General features: G+C 41.1%; 1 protein-coding gene across 1 annotated transcript; it reads left to right on the top strand.

Moving 5' to 3' along the window:
- Positions 1 to 388: 388 nt before the first annotated feature.
- Positions 389 to 4873, top strand: LOC124263599 (putative ankyrin repeat protein RF_0381; the record flags this gene model as incomplete). Its single annotated transcript, XM_046698250.1, has 4 exons — positions 389 to 2570; positions 2694 to 2723; positions 3510 to 3686; positions 4485 to 4873. Coding segments are annotated over exons 1-4 (2778 nt in total), but the record flags the coding sequence as incomplete, so codon positions are not given.
- Positions 4874 to 13240: the final 8367 nt, after the last annotated feature.

Here is a 13240-nt window from a genome sequence, read left to right as displayed (position 1 = left end):
TACAGTCACACAGTACAACTTTATACAAGTACAGCAGCAGTTTGGAGATGTGACAGTGAAGGGCGCTGAGAATCTGAACATTGGCGGAACCCAGAATGTCGGTACAACTCCGACCAAACAGGATGAAGAGGAGGCACCACTGACTGCAGCACAGAAGATCAGGAGTGAGTTATTTGACAGATTTTTCATCCACTGGAAGCCTGACTGATTTTGTCACCACTGAACAAGACAGCTTGTAAACATAGTAAAAATTTCCACTTAGGGTGTAATATGTCAAAATCTAACATTTGTTCTCTTTTACTCAGATTTTATGCACAGTTAAATGTGTTAAATGTGCCTTGTTTCCACAGAAAGGACGGCGTCCAGGATACAGTCGTGGACTAAAGACATGGTGGAGACAAAAGCCTTCAAGAAAATGAGAGAGAAGCTGGACAGAGGAGCCACATGGGTGACAATTAAAGGAAGACCAGGAGAGGGGAAGTCCACAATAGCCTACATGACCCTCAAAAACCAGCAGAGTCAGGGGAGACAAGTATACCAAGTGGTGTCACCAGCAGAGTTCAATGAGGTCATAATGGCCTGCACTAATCCTGTCATTCTGTTAGATGACATATTTGGTGATTTGGAATTTGACACAGCTGAGTGGGCTAAGTGGAGACCAAGTCTACGACCTATCCTGGATGTGAAACATCCTGACAAATATGCTGAAAAGGTTCCAGAGAGACAAAAAATTGATCAAACACAGCTAAAACAAACAAGTCCAAACAAAGACAAAACTATCATTATCCTCGTAGGCCGTGACTATGTGCTGAAATCCTCATTGGCAGACTTGGGAAGGATGGCAGATTACATTTCCAGTCCCCAGTACGTAGTGGAAGTTTCCTCACAGAGAGACTCTTATGAGCGAAAGAAGATATGGCGTGTTCATGCTGAAGCAAACAATATAGACTTTGAAGAGTCAGTTGTGTCTCAGATATGTAAGGCAGACTGTCCACACGGCTTCCCCCATGTCTGTAAAATGTTTTCCACAGCATATGAAAAGGACTGGACTCACCTTCAAATGCAAATGTTTTTTCAAGCACCACTTGATTTCCTCAGACAGACTTTGGATAAATCTATCCAAGACATGAGAAAGCGTTCACTGTTCATGGCCATGATTAAAAGAGATGGGAAGATTAGTGGACAAGAGCTGGAAGAGGATGATAGTCTGGGATATGAATGCATACAAGCTGCTGATGATTTGGTTGGATCTTACCTCAAGAAGGAAGATGACACTTACATGTTTGATCATCCGTCTATATATGACAGTGTTTCCTTTATTCTCAGTACAAAACTGTCGAAGTTTGTCATCGAAAATTGTAGTTTGTCATTTATCCGCCAGCGCCTTCGTCTTGCATCCTCCAAAGAAAGAGAGAACAACGTTCCTGGTGAGACAGGTATTGTTGCAAATATCTCGTGGACTTATGCTGGACATTTAGCTGGAAGATTTGCAAGTGAAATTAAAAAGAGCAATTTTTTGCATGTTTTATCCCACCAGGCATTTTGTAATTCAGACTTTGTTGACTTGCTAATGGACTGCCTGAAGAACCGGTTTCACATGCGTATATCTGATATTGTGAAACTAAGTGATAGCAACTCAAAAGAGTCATTTTGTGAATTACTTTCCAGCAGCAAGTCACATCATCTCATTCAAATTCTTATGGAGAAAGAAAATATATCATTCAACCGAAGGGAAGAAAGGGACATTTTAATGGGTGTGTGCCGGAATGCTGCGTCCAATGTACTGAAATACATCAGTGGACATATGAAACTACGTGTAAATGCGAAATCGAGAGGACAGACGCCGCTAATGTTAGCAGCAGAAACCAAAGACAGTGCGTTTGTCAATCAGATGTTATCCCTTAAGCCTGACCTGAATGCCCAAGACGATTATGATGAAAGTGTTTTACATTATCTTTGCAAAAATGGCCTTACATCAGCCGTGGAACATGCGATTGACAAAGGTGTGGACGTTAATAAGGACCTCACATATCTTGCGGAAGGTCACTTAGAGATGGTGAAACTGTTGGTTAACAGAGGTTTTGATATAGACAGCCAGAGGTGTTTCAGACGTGCTCTTCAGAATCGGAACGAGAAAATGGTGCAGTTCTTTTTACACAGAGGAGTAGAGGTTGACGCTTTTGCAGTGTACACAGCATGTGAGGTCGGGGAGCTGAATATCGTCAAGATGTTGTTTGAGAAGGGTGCTACTATGAACATGAAGGCATCTGATGGAAGTACTCCTCTTCAGAGCTCATGCAGAGGACACCCTAATGTTGTCTCGTATTTGCTGAAGAAAGGAGCCAGTGTGAACCAAGCCTCAACAGTTACGGGAGACACAGCACTTCATATCGCAGCAGAACGTGAATCTGCAGAGTGTGTTGATATGTTATTGAAGGCTGGAGCTGATGTTACTGTACAGAATAATACAGGTGACACGCCACTTCATAGAGCAGCAGGATGGGGCTCTTCAGAGTGTGTTGATGTGTTACTGAAGGCTGGAGCTGATGTTAATGTACAAGATAATACAGGTGTAACACCACTTCTTCAAGCAGTAGGATACGGACTTCATAAAGCAGCAAAACGTGAAACTGCAGAGTGTGTTGATATGTTATTGAAGGCTGGAGCTGATGTTAATGTACAAACTAATACAGGTGTAACACCACTTCATGGAGCAGCAGAACGTGAATCTGTAGAGTGTGTTGATATGTTATTGAAGGCTGGAGCTGATGTTAATGTACAAACTAATACAGGTGTAACACCACTTCATTTAGCAGCAGTCCAGGAATCTACAGATTGTGTTGATGTGTTACTGAAGGCTGGAGCTGATGTTAATGTACAGACTAATACAGGTGACACACCACTTCATGGAGCAGCAGAACGTGAATCTGTAGAGTGTGTTGATATGTTATTGAAGGCTGGAGCTGATGTTAATGTACAAACTAATACAGGTGTAACACCACTTCATGAAGCAGCAGTCCAGGAATCTACAGATTGTGTTAATGTGTTACTGAAGGCTGGAGCTAATGTCAATGTACAGGACAATGCAGGGGACACAGCACTTCATAGCGTTGTATTGAAGTATGTATCTACAGTGCGTTTTAATGTGGCACTGAAGGCTGAAGCTGTTGTGGTCTTAAAGAATAATACAGGAGACACATATCCTCTTGGTGAAACTTGCCATGGTTCTACAAAGTGTGTTGATGAGTTATTGAAGGCTGGAGCTGATGTGAATGTAAAGAACAATAGAGGTTGTACGCCAGTTTATACAGCTGTAATGTATGGATCTGAAGAGCGTGCTACTATGTTACTGAAGGCTGGAGCTGATATTAACCTTCAGAATGCAGCAGGTGACACACTACTTCATGTAACAGCAGCGTGGGGATCTACAAACAGTGTTGATATGTTACTGAAAGCTGGAGCGAATATTAATGTACAAAATAACACAGGCGACACGGCAATTCATCAAGCAACAGGACGGGGATCTACAGAGTGCGTTGATGTGTTACTGAAGGTTGGAGCAGATGTTAATGTACAAAATAATACAGGTGACACACCACTTCTTCAAGCAACAGGACAGGGATCTGCAGAGTGTGTTGATATGTTATTGAAGGCTGGAGCTGATGTTAATGTACAGAATAATGCAGGTGACACACCACTTCTTCAAGCAACAGGACGGGCATCTGCAGAGTGCATTGATGTGTTACTGAAGGCAGGAGTTGATGTTAATGCACAAAATAATACAGGTGACACACCACTTCTTCAAGCAGCAGGACAGGGATCTACAGAGTGTGTTGATATGTTACTGAAGGCTGGAGCTCATGTTAACGTACAGAATAATACAGGTGACACACCACTTCTTCAAGCAACAGGACGGGCATCTGCAGAGTGCATTGATGTGTTACTGAAGGCAGGAGTTGATGTTAATGCACAAAATAATACAGGTGACACACCACTTCTTCAAGCAATAGAACAGGGATCTACAGAGTGTGTTGATATGTTACTGAAGGCTGGAGCTCATGTTAACATACAGAATAATACAGGTGACACACCCCTTCTTCAAGCAATAGAACAGGGATCTACAGATTGTGTTGATATGTTATTGAAGGCTGGAGCTGATGTTTATGTGCGGAATAATACAGGTGACACACCACTTCATAGAGCAGCAGGAAAGGGATCTGCAGTGTTTGTTAATTTGTTACTGAAGGCTGGGGCTGATGTTAATGTACAGAATAATACAGGTGACACACCACTTCACGCAGCAGAAACAGCAATGTTTGACTCTACAAAGTGTGTTCATGTGTTACTGAAGGCTGGAGCTCATGTTGATGTACAGAATGATACAGGTGACACGCCACTTCACATTGCAGCAGAGTGGGGATCTGCAGAGTGTGTTGATATGTTACTGAAGGCTGGAGCTGATGTTAATGTACGGAATAATACAGGTGACACACCACTTCACGCAGCAGAAGCAGCAATGCTGGGATCCGAAGAGACTGTTTACGTGTTACTGAAGTCTGGAGCTGATGTGAATGTACAGAATAATACAGGTGACACAGCTCTTCATACAGCAGCTGGACGGGGATCTACAGAGTGTGTTGATGTGTTACTGAAGGCTGGAGCTGATGTTAATGTACAGAATGACACAGGTGACACACTGCTTCATGTAGCAGCAGGACAGGGATCTGAAGAGTGTGTTGCTGTGTTACTGAAAGCTGGAGTTGATGTTAATGTACAGAATAATACAGGTGACACACCACTTCATGTAGCAGCAGGGCGGGGATCTAGAGAGCACCTTGATGTGTTACTGAAGGCTGGAGCTGATGTTAATGTACAGAATGTAGCAGGTGACACACCACTTCATACAGCATTAACAGTGATGGCTTCTGAAGACGTGTCACTATGGGGTATAGTATTTGACACACCTCTTTCTACAAAAGAGTGTGTCGATGTGTTACTGAAGGCTGGAGCTGGTGTTAATGTACAGAATAATACAGGTGACACACCACTTCACAAAGCAGCAGGAGTTAGTTCTTCAGAACGCGTGGATGTGTCACTGAACGCTGGAGCTGATGTTAATGCGCAGAATAATGCAGGTAGCACACCACTTCATATGGCATCGGTGTGGAAATCTACAGTATGGATTCATGTCTTACTGGAGGCTGGTGCTGATGTTAATGTACTGAATACAACAGGTGACACACCACTTCATACAGCAGCAGGACGGGGATATACAGAGGGCGTTGCTGTGTTACTGAAGGCTGGGGCTGATGTTAATGTACTCAACAGTACAGGTGACACACCACTTCATAAAGCTGCAATGTGGGGATCTACAGAGTGTGTTGATGCATTTCTGAAGGCTGGGGCTGATGTTAATGTACTGAATAGTACAGGTGACACACCACTTGATAAAGAAGCAGCAGGACGGCGATCTTCAGACTGTGCCTAGTTGGTGTTGATGAACAGAATAATACAGATACTTACTATTTTATATAACAGTTGAGATCTGCAGATTGTGTCCATGTGTTAGTGAGGGCTGGAGTAGTTGGTAATGTACAGGATGATACTTCATGCTAATGTACAGATGGAATCTACATTTTACCAGTCCACAACGACGTATACTAAGAAGCACATGCAGTGTGTGTGTGTGCGCGCACTCCCTCCTGTTGGGCCCTACACCGTTAAAGTGAGTGAGTGACTTAGTTCGATTTGATGCCGTTTTTAGTAATATTCCAGCAATATCAGGGCGGGGACCACCAGAAATGGGCTTCACACATTTTACTCATGTGAGGAATCGAACACGGTGTTGGGAATACAGAGTATAGCATTTGACTCGCTAAGTCAAGAAACTCTCAGGAGTCCAGCTGCCAAACTCGGTCACCCATCCAAGGAGTGTCTGACAGACTGCAGCACACACTCCATTAGATGTGATATGGTGTAGACAGTAGTAGTCCTGTATATTCAGGTCTTAGTATTATACATGTTGTTTTATAAATGTTTCAGTGTTGGTAAAGATTAGGGTAAAAATGATTATTTGAAATGTAGATTAGTGTACATTTAATTTGTTTGCTTTTGTAATAATGACATATTACTATATGTTACCGCGGTTTTCTTGTATGTGCTTTAATACTAGAGTTTGTAGGTATTGTTGCACACAGTGTGCACAGTGTTGCTTTGTCCCACGTTGGAATGACACAGTTTTCAGTGAATTTATGAAACGTAAAGGGAGGGCAGAAAGTTGATGGCTGAAAAAGTGTTAGTGGTTCTGGGATATCCTAGGTATGTACGTTTCAGTGGAATATATGTCAGTAGCCAATTGACATATTGCAATGCATTTTCTCAATCAATATGTTGATCTCACTACTATGATATGGATATGCATATGACGTGACGCCCTCCGTTAAAGATGTCAACTTTAACAAATAACAACACCAATTTTGCTTATTTCCAGTGATAGGTATAAACATGTTTAAATAACAAACAACAAATGTGTGCGTTAGCATGTTTTGTCTGTTCGTAGACGTAAGAGTACAACTGCCTTCAGTAGACATTATGCAAGTACTGTCTCTGTAGAGTGGGTACATGTTATGAGGCAAGGCTGCACAATTAGCCCCATACTGTTTACTTTGATTTTTAATGATCGTGAGATATTTGTAAATGTGTCAGTGGAAAATATCACCAAACTGACTGAAATATCTGCAATTGAAAAGAGAAGCTTATCGCTTCCTGCAAACTCGTGCTGTTTTAACATAAACAGCAGGTCAAGTAAGGGCGTCTCGATACTTCCATGTTAGGTCTTTTTCTCTGATGAAGAACGCAAGATAGATGTTTGTCAGTTTGCTGAAACAGAATGAGCGTGTAGCAGATTTTATGATAAACATGGTATGAAAGCAAATGTAGCAAAAGGCAAAGTATAGTCAAGCGAACTGAAAACATACGATTTATAGGTGAACAAATTTGAAATTGTATCACCACTATGTGGTAATATTTTTACTCCCATCAGGTGGTTTGGCTGTAAATATGCACAAGGAGCTGAAAATGTTATGAATTTTGCATGTTCTTGTATATACTATGAAAATCACTATCAAAATTCTGTTTCCCAGATTGATTGTACAGAATACATTAGGTTCCTGAGAAAGTTTTGTCTGTTATATGTGAGGCACACGTTGTTGCCATGGATACAAGATGGAATGAAAATCCTTTCATCTAGGGTTCTGACAGATAAGCACTTGGTAGATGTGAGTAATCAATTTATTATTAAATCTGCAAGGACCAAAAAAATAAAGAATGTACCTAAAGGGAGGTAACTCATACATTTGTACACTCTATGCAGTGTATCAGATGGGCCTTGTGAAGAAATATAACTTTGTGAGTCCATTTGTCATTCCACGGTTGTTATGGAGTCTTGATGTGTTTGTATTCTGTAAAATGTCTGTGGGTACGTGAAGATGGAAGACTGTAACTGTATAGGACATTCTTTCGTTTTAAGGTTTGTGTACGTTGCCTGTGACAATTCAGGTTTTGGTGTATGTGTTTTACACGTTATCGTTAAGTTGTTAGTTGTTCAGTTACATTTAAAACGAAACCCCTAAGTTCATAGAATGTGTCTAAATACGTGTTACAAGAATGAAAGGGAGACCCTGAAGTGTCTACCATACTTTTTCCACAGGCCTCCAACAGAACAAATATACTCAGTAGGGGAGGTAACCGCACGTGGCCTGAATAGGCTGCTTCATCCATTTACTGCGGAGATACTGGGTTTATCAAATTCAGTATGTTATGTGTAAAATCTCATATTAAGAAAACAACGTGTAGCTGATAAAACAGAGAATAATTGGAAACAAGAATTATTCATGTTCGTTTGAAAGATCTTGAGTGTGGATGAAACAATTAGGGGAAAGCTGATTACTTGTATTTGTAATGAGGGTTATTGTACGTTAAAATGATTTGTTATTGTAAAGAAGACACGCTGCCAAGGTGTTATTGCATGTATTTTGATAGCAAAATATTTGAGATGTTTATATTAGTGTTAATATCATGCTACAAGCCTATATTTTGGGACTTGAATAGTAAATTTTGACTTTTGCAATGAAGACATGTTACTATATGTTACCATGGGTTTCTTGCATGCACTTTAATACTAGAATTTGTATTTATTGTTGCACACAGTGTGCATTTTAGATGTATATTACAGTGTTGGTTCATCATGTATCATAAGTATAAGTACCAGCATTTACTTTGGGCCAGAGACCTTGAACATGGGATTTTGATTTGAAACTACATCTCACGCACAGATGAAATGTTCAAACATAGAACTTTTTGTATTTTTTTAATAATTGAATGATAAATACATACACATAAGCCCGTATCCATGTTATAGGAATACCAATGAATGTTTACAACTGCTTGTTGATCTTAAGTTGGGAGATGGAAGTGAAGTTGTTTAACCAACCTGACTGCAGCTCACACTCCATTAGATGTGACATGTAGACAGTGGTAGTCCTGTATTGGTCAGGTCTTAGGTCATCCAACATGGAGTGGTTACCCAGCCACGTTGGCATTTCTGGGAACACAATGGCTGATCTTGCTGCCAAGGCAGCACTAAATAAATCTGTGACACCACTTCTTATTCAATATTCTGATTACAAAGCTGGCATTAGAACCTACATCCGTGATCTGATGCAGAAGAAGTGGGACACCCAAGTAGGTATTAATAAACTGCATGAAATAAAACCTTATATTGGTTACACTCACTTGGGTTGTCAGTCCAGATTTGAGGAGGTCATTATGCGACGAAGGTATACTCACAAATACTTGTTAAAAAGGTGAAGATCCTCCGTTTTGTATCCCTTGTGATGAGAGAGTCACAGTCAAGCATCTCCTGCTTGACTGTGTCGAATTCTCCATCATAAGGGATAAATATTTCAATGTTAAAACTGTTAAGGATCTTTTCAACACTGTTCATGTTCATTTAATTCTTGGTTGGTTAAAATAAATTGATTTGATTAATGATTTTTGATTAATATGTTCTGTAAATAGATTTATTTTAATGATTGGTAGTTTAGATTGTTGACTTAGATTGTTAGTGGCTGTACCCTCAAAGGGGGGTTAAAGTACCGTAAAATTATTGTCCTCCTGAGAGGGTACGTAAGTCCCAAAACTTTCAAAGTAAAATATAAATTATCACATTTTAAACGTAGTATTTTGGGTATTTTAACTGTTGGCTAAATTTTCCTGCAATAGCCAGCGGCTGAAGGGATGGCGTAAATCCAGCTAGGATCCATGCAGGTAGCAAAAGTAATGTAAGTCCCCATGGCTCCTAGTATGGTGATCTACCTTCAGTTGTTGGCGATCTGTGGCCCATTTTTATACTGTGTTGTCCCCTATAGTTAAAATGTTTTAGATTCAATTACTAGTTTTACATATATAGCTGTGATGCTCTAGTTGCTTTACTGTCCTTTGTCGGCAGGTTTTATAATCTCTATAAATATTCTATTTCAATGTCAAGTGTTCTCGTCACGATATGGTTGGAATATTGCCGATGTGACGTGAAATAATGACTCACTTACTCACTCACTCCAACATGGAGGGTCGCTTTGTCCCACATTGAAATGACAAAGCTTTCTTTAGTAAATTTATCAAATGAAAAGAGATGGCAGTTCAGTTGTTGGCTGAAAAAGTGTTAATGGTTCTGGGATATCCTAGGTATTTATGTTTGACTGGAATATATGTTAATAAGCAATTGACATATTGCAATGCATTTTATCAATAAATATGTTGATCTCTCTCCTCTGATATGGATATGATATGGATATGTACATGTAATGATGACGATGAGGGGGTCAAATAGCCTGGGCTTTTTTATCCTGAATAAACTTCTTTCTGATCACTTTTCTTCTTTTCTTCTTTTCATACAGGATATTGGATACTATTACCTCTGTCAGGTGGTTGGATGGTTGGTTGGATGGTTGGTTGGTTGTTTTGCAATACTGTCAGCAGTATTCCAGCTATATAGCGTCGGTCTGTATAGAATCGAATCTGGACCAGACACCCCAGTGATCAATATCATGAACGTCGATCTGTACAATCGATCATCGTTAGATGAATATCAATTGCTTGAGCAAAAAATGACTTAAAAACACATTTCACATCAGTGATAAGCGTCGACATACCTGGCCTGGGCATACCAAAGGACAGCCAGCCAGGGTGTCAGGCAGTGAGTCAATTACCGATTTACTACGGTCAGCCAGTCAGCGTGTCAGGTAGTGAGTCAGTTACCGATTTACTACGGTCAGCCAGTCAGCGTGTCAGGCAGTGAGTCAATTACAGATTTACTGCGGTCAGCCAGTCAGCGTGTCAGGCAGTGAGTCAATTACAGATTTACTACGGTCAGCCAGTTAGCGTGTCAACGTGTCAAGCATTGAGTCAATTACAGATTTACTACAGTCAGCCAGTCAGTGTGTCAGGCAGTAACATTATCTGCTCAAAACTGATGGAGATGGACCTGCTAAGTGTGTCTCTTGCGATGAAGTGTTCACCGGCAAGCATACTCTGCTCAACTGTGTGGACTTTTCAACTGTGAGGGAATAACATCTCACTCTCAATAACTTAAGGGGTATTGACTGCATAAATGAAATTGACCTGGGTCAGGTGTAGCATTCTCCTTCCATCACCACTCCAACTCACCAATCATTCCCTAATTTCAAACATACGGAAAATAAGCTATAATACCACATTTCATAAAAGGAATACTGAAAGCTCAAAAAAATCTGATTGGGATTGAGTTTTGGCTTGTTACTTTTTCAGAGGTTGACACAGTTTTTAAACCCGCTTCATGTGACCTCAGTGAGGCGTTATGGAGGTGGTAGTTGTTCTTGAGCGTGCTGCTCAAATCATGTGTGGACTTGAACACAATGTCACCGAGTTCAGACTTAGCTGTTGTGGACCTTGTCTCCAGTGAACAGGAGTAATGGGTGTTGAGGGCGTTTCTGGAGCACATATGAGTGGTAGTGTAACCATCGTGGAATCCATCCTAACCACATTCTCCGTCAACTCAAAAGAGAATTAGGGGGTACAGGAAGGTAGTCTTGAAAACTACTGAAAATGGGGAGCACTCTTCTGTTGTTTCATGTCTTGCCTATTGTATTTAATAGGCCCGGTCTGTACATCAAGTTCAGAATGTTGCTGTCAGTAGATCTGTCCTCAAGTCACTAACACGCCCATGGGCAATGTCGATCCTAAGTATGATTTGAAGCCTGCCTGCATTCAGAGCAGATTCCTTGACCACCGCCCAACACATGTCCCAATTCAGCTAACTTCAATGGCTGATTCTGGGACTGACGTAAACGTCTCTCCATATTTCATCGCAAGCGTGACCCCGTTGGGGACAGGTCCGGAGAACCAGCTGACAATCTCAGGAAATCTGACACAACACGAGCGACATGTGGACGGGCATTATCTTGCTGAACGGGTGAAAATAGGTCTCTGCCTTGAAAGAACGGCCGCTACATGAGGCCCAATGATCTCATCCCTAATTTGTGTACCTGTCCGATTGTTCGAGGAATCTCTCGTGTTCCCATTATGTTGAAAAGTCTCGATATCGTCTTTCTATGGACACCAAAATGTCTGGCCACTTCATTGTGGGCCATTCCAGTCTCCAGCATACCCACAGCGCGGAGAAATTTATTTTCTGTAAGACTTGGCATGACCTGCGTGCAGTTCAGATTGAAATTAACGTGTTTTCCACCACATTCAGAGGCTGGAGAAAAATTAACCGTTCTTCAATTTCCATATCGGTGTGTGAACATTTGCTGTTAAAAAGCATGCAAAAAGTGTGTAAGTACATAGTGGTACTGCGATACATGACATCAAATTAAATGCTTTGCTACATTTGTACTTAGTGTTTTTTGTAACTTTTCAAATTACTTTAATGTTATGCAATTATGTGTTATGCAAAGATGTTTTTTTCCGTTCGTATAGTTAGCTAGTCAAACATTTCGAAACTTTTTCCTACCCAGCATGTCTGGATGTCACTAGTATACAAGTGTTTGTCAGAAGGTATTTCTGACCCGTGAAGATCCGGGGTAGAATAGGTCTTCAGCAACCCATTCTTGTCACAGAAGGAGACTATACTTGTCGTAAGAGGCGACTAACGGGATCGGGTGGTCAGGCTGGCTAACTTGGTTGACACATGTCATCGGTTCCCAATTGTGCAGATCGATGCTCATGATGTTGATCACTGGACTGTCTGGTTCAGACTCGCCATATAGCTTGGATACACACACACACACACACATACGTTTATAATGATTACATTTACACCTGACTCCCACAACAGACCAGCAGACACATTGACAACTCGGGGCATTTACAACATATGCCCACATATACTTCGAGCATCTTACGGTGTACTGGATATTTCATGCATAATTTCTCAGCAATACTTATTTCGTTCTTCAGGAACTGTTAAGAACTAATGCATGAGATAAACCGTCCTCCCTTCAAACCACACTGCCTTCTGTCAATATTTGCCTGATTCTAGTCCTCGTCCAATCTGTATGGATCACAGTGCTACACTCCATATACGTAGAGCTCCCATCTGTGAGGTATGAAGGGCCGGAAACCAACAACAGGATTCGGACAACGCTAGCGCTGTAGAGAGTTTCCCCTAATATTATGCTGCTGGCAATGTACAGAATTACTACAAAAGACACTTTTGAAAAGCTCACTCTATATTCTCGCCTCACCCACTGACTTTGTCAGGTTAAGTTACAAGATGGCCTAAAACTCGAGCCGGTCCGAGCCAAGGCGGTAATAAATCCAAGGTTACGTCCAAGTGGATTTAAAACGCGATGACAGCACAACAGACCGCTTGGAACTCTGGGTGGGAGAGCGCGAAGGGCCGGGAAACAGGATGATGTGCGTGGAGCTTAATTACTGCGTCGCAAACACCGCTAAATTTAAAGGCACTGTTTCACACAACGCTTCTCTAAAAATGAATAACTTATCTCGGTAATACTAGCTATCATCCCTCAAGGAAGCTACCATATAATTTATTTCCCCCAAAACTCACGCATATAGGTTACAATATTAGATTAAAAAGTTCGAATGAATTAAATGCACAACTTGTGATTGAAACCAATTCGGCAAACACCCACAACACCGCGTGCGATAATTTTCGATGTACGGTGCAATTGTTTAT

Source organism: Haliotis rubra, unplaced genomic scaffold (assembly GCF_003918875.1).
Source record: "Haliotis rubra isolate DU_JTF1 unplaced genomic scaffold, ASM391887v1 Scf89, whole genome shotgun sequence".
In the NCBI taxonomy this organism is placed as follows: Eukaryota; Metazoa; Mollusca; class Gastropoda; order Lepetellida; family Haliotidae; genus Haliotis; species Haliotis rubra.
Note: the sequence above shows the minus strand (reverse complement) of the source record. Positions and strands in the feature narration are given on the sequence as shown.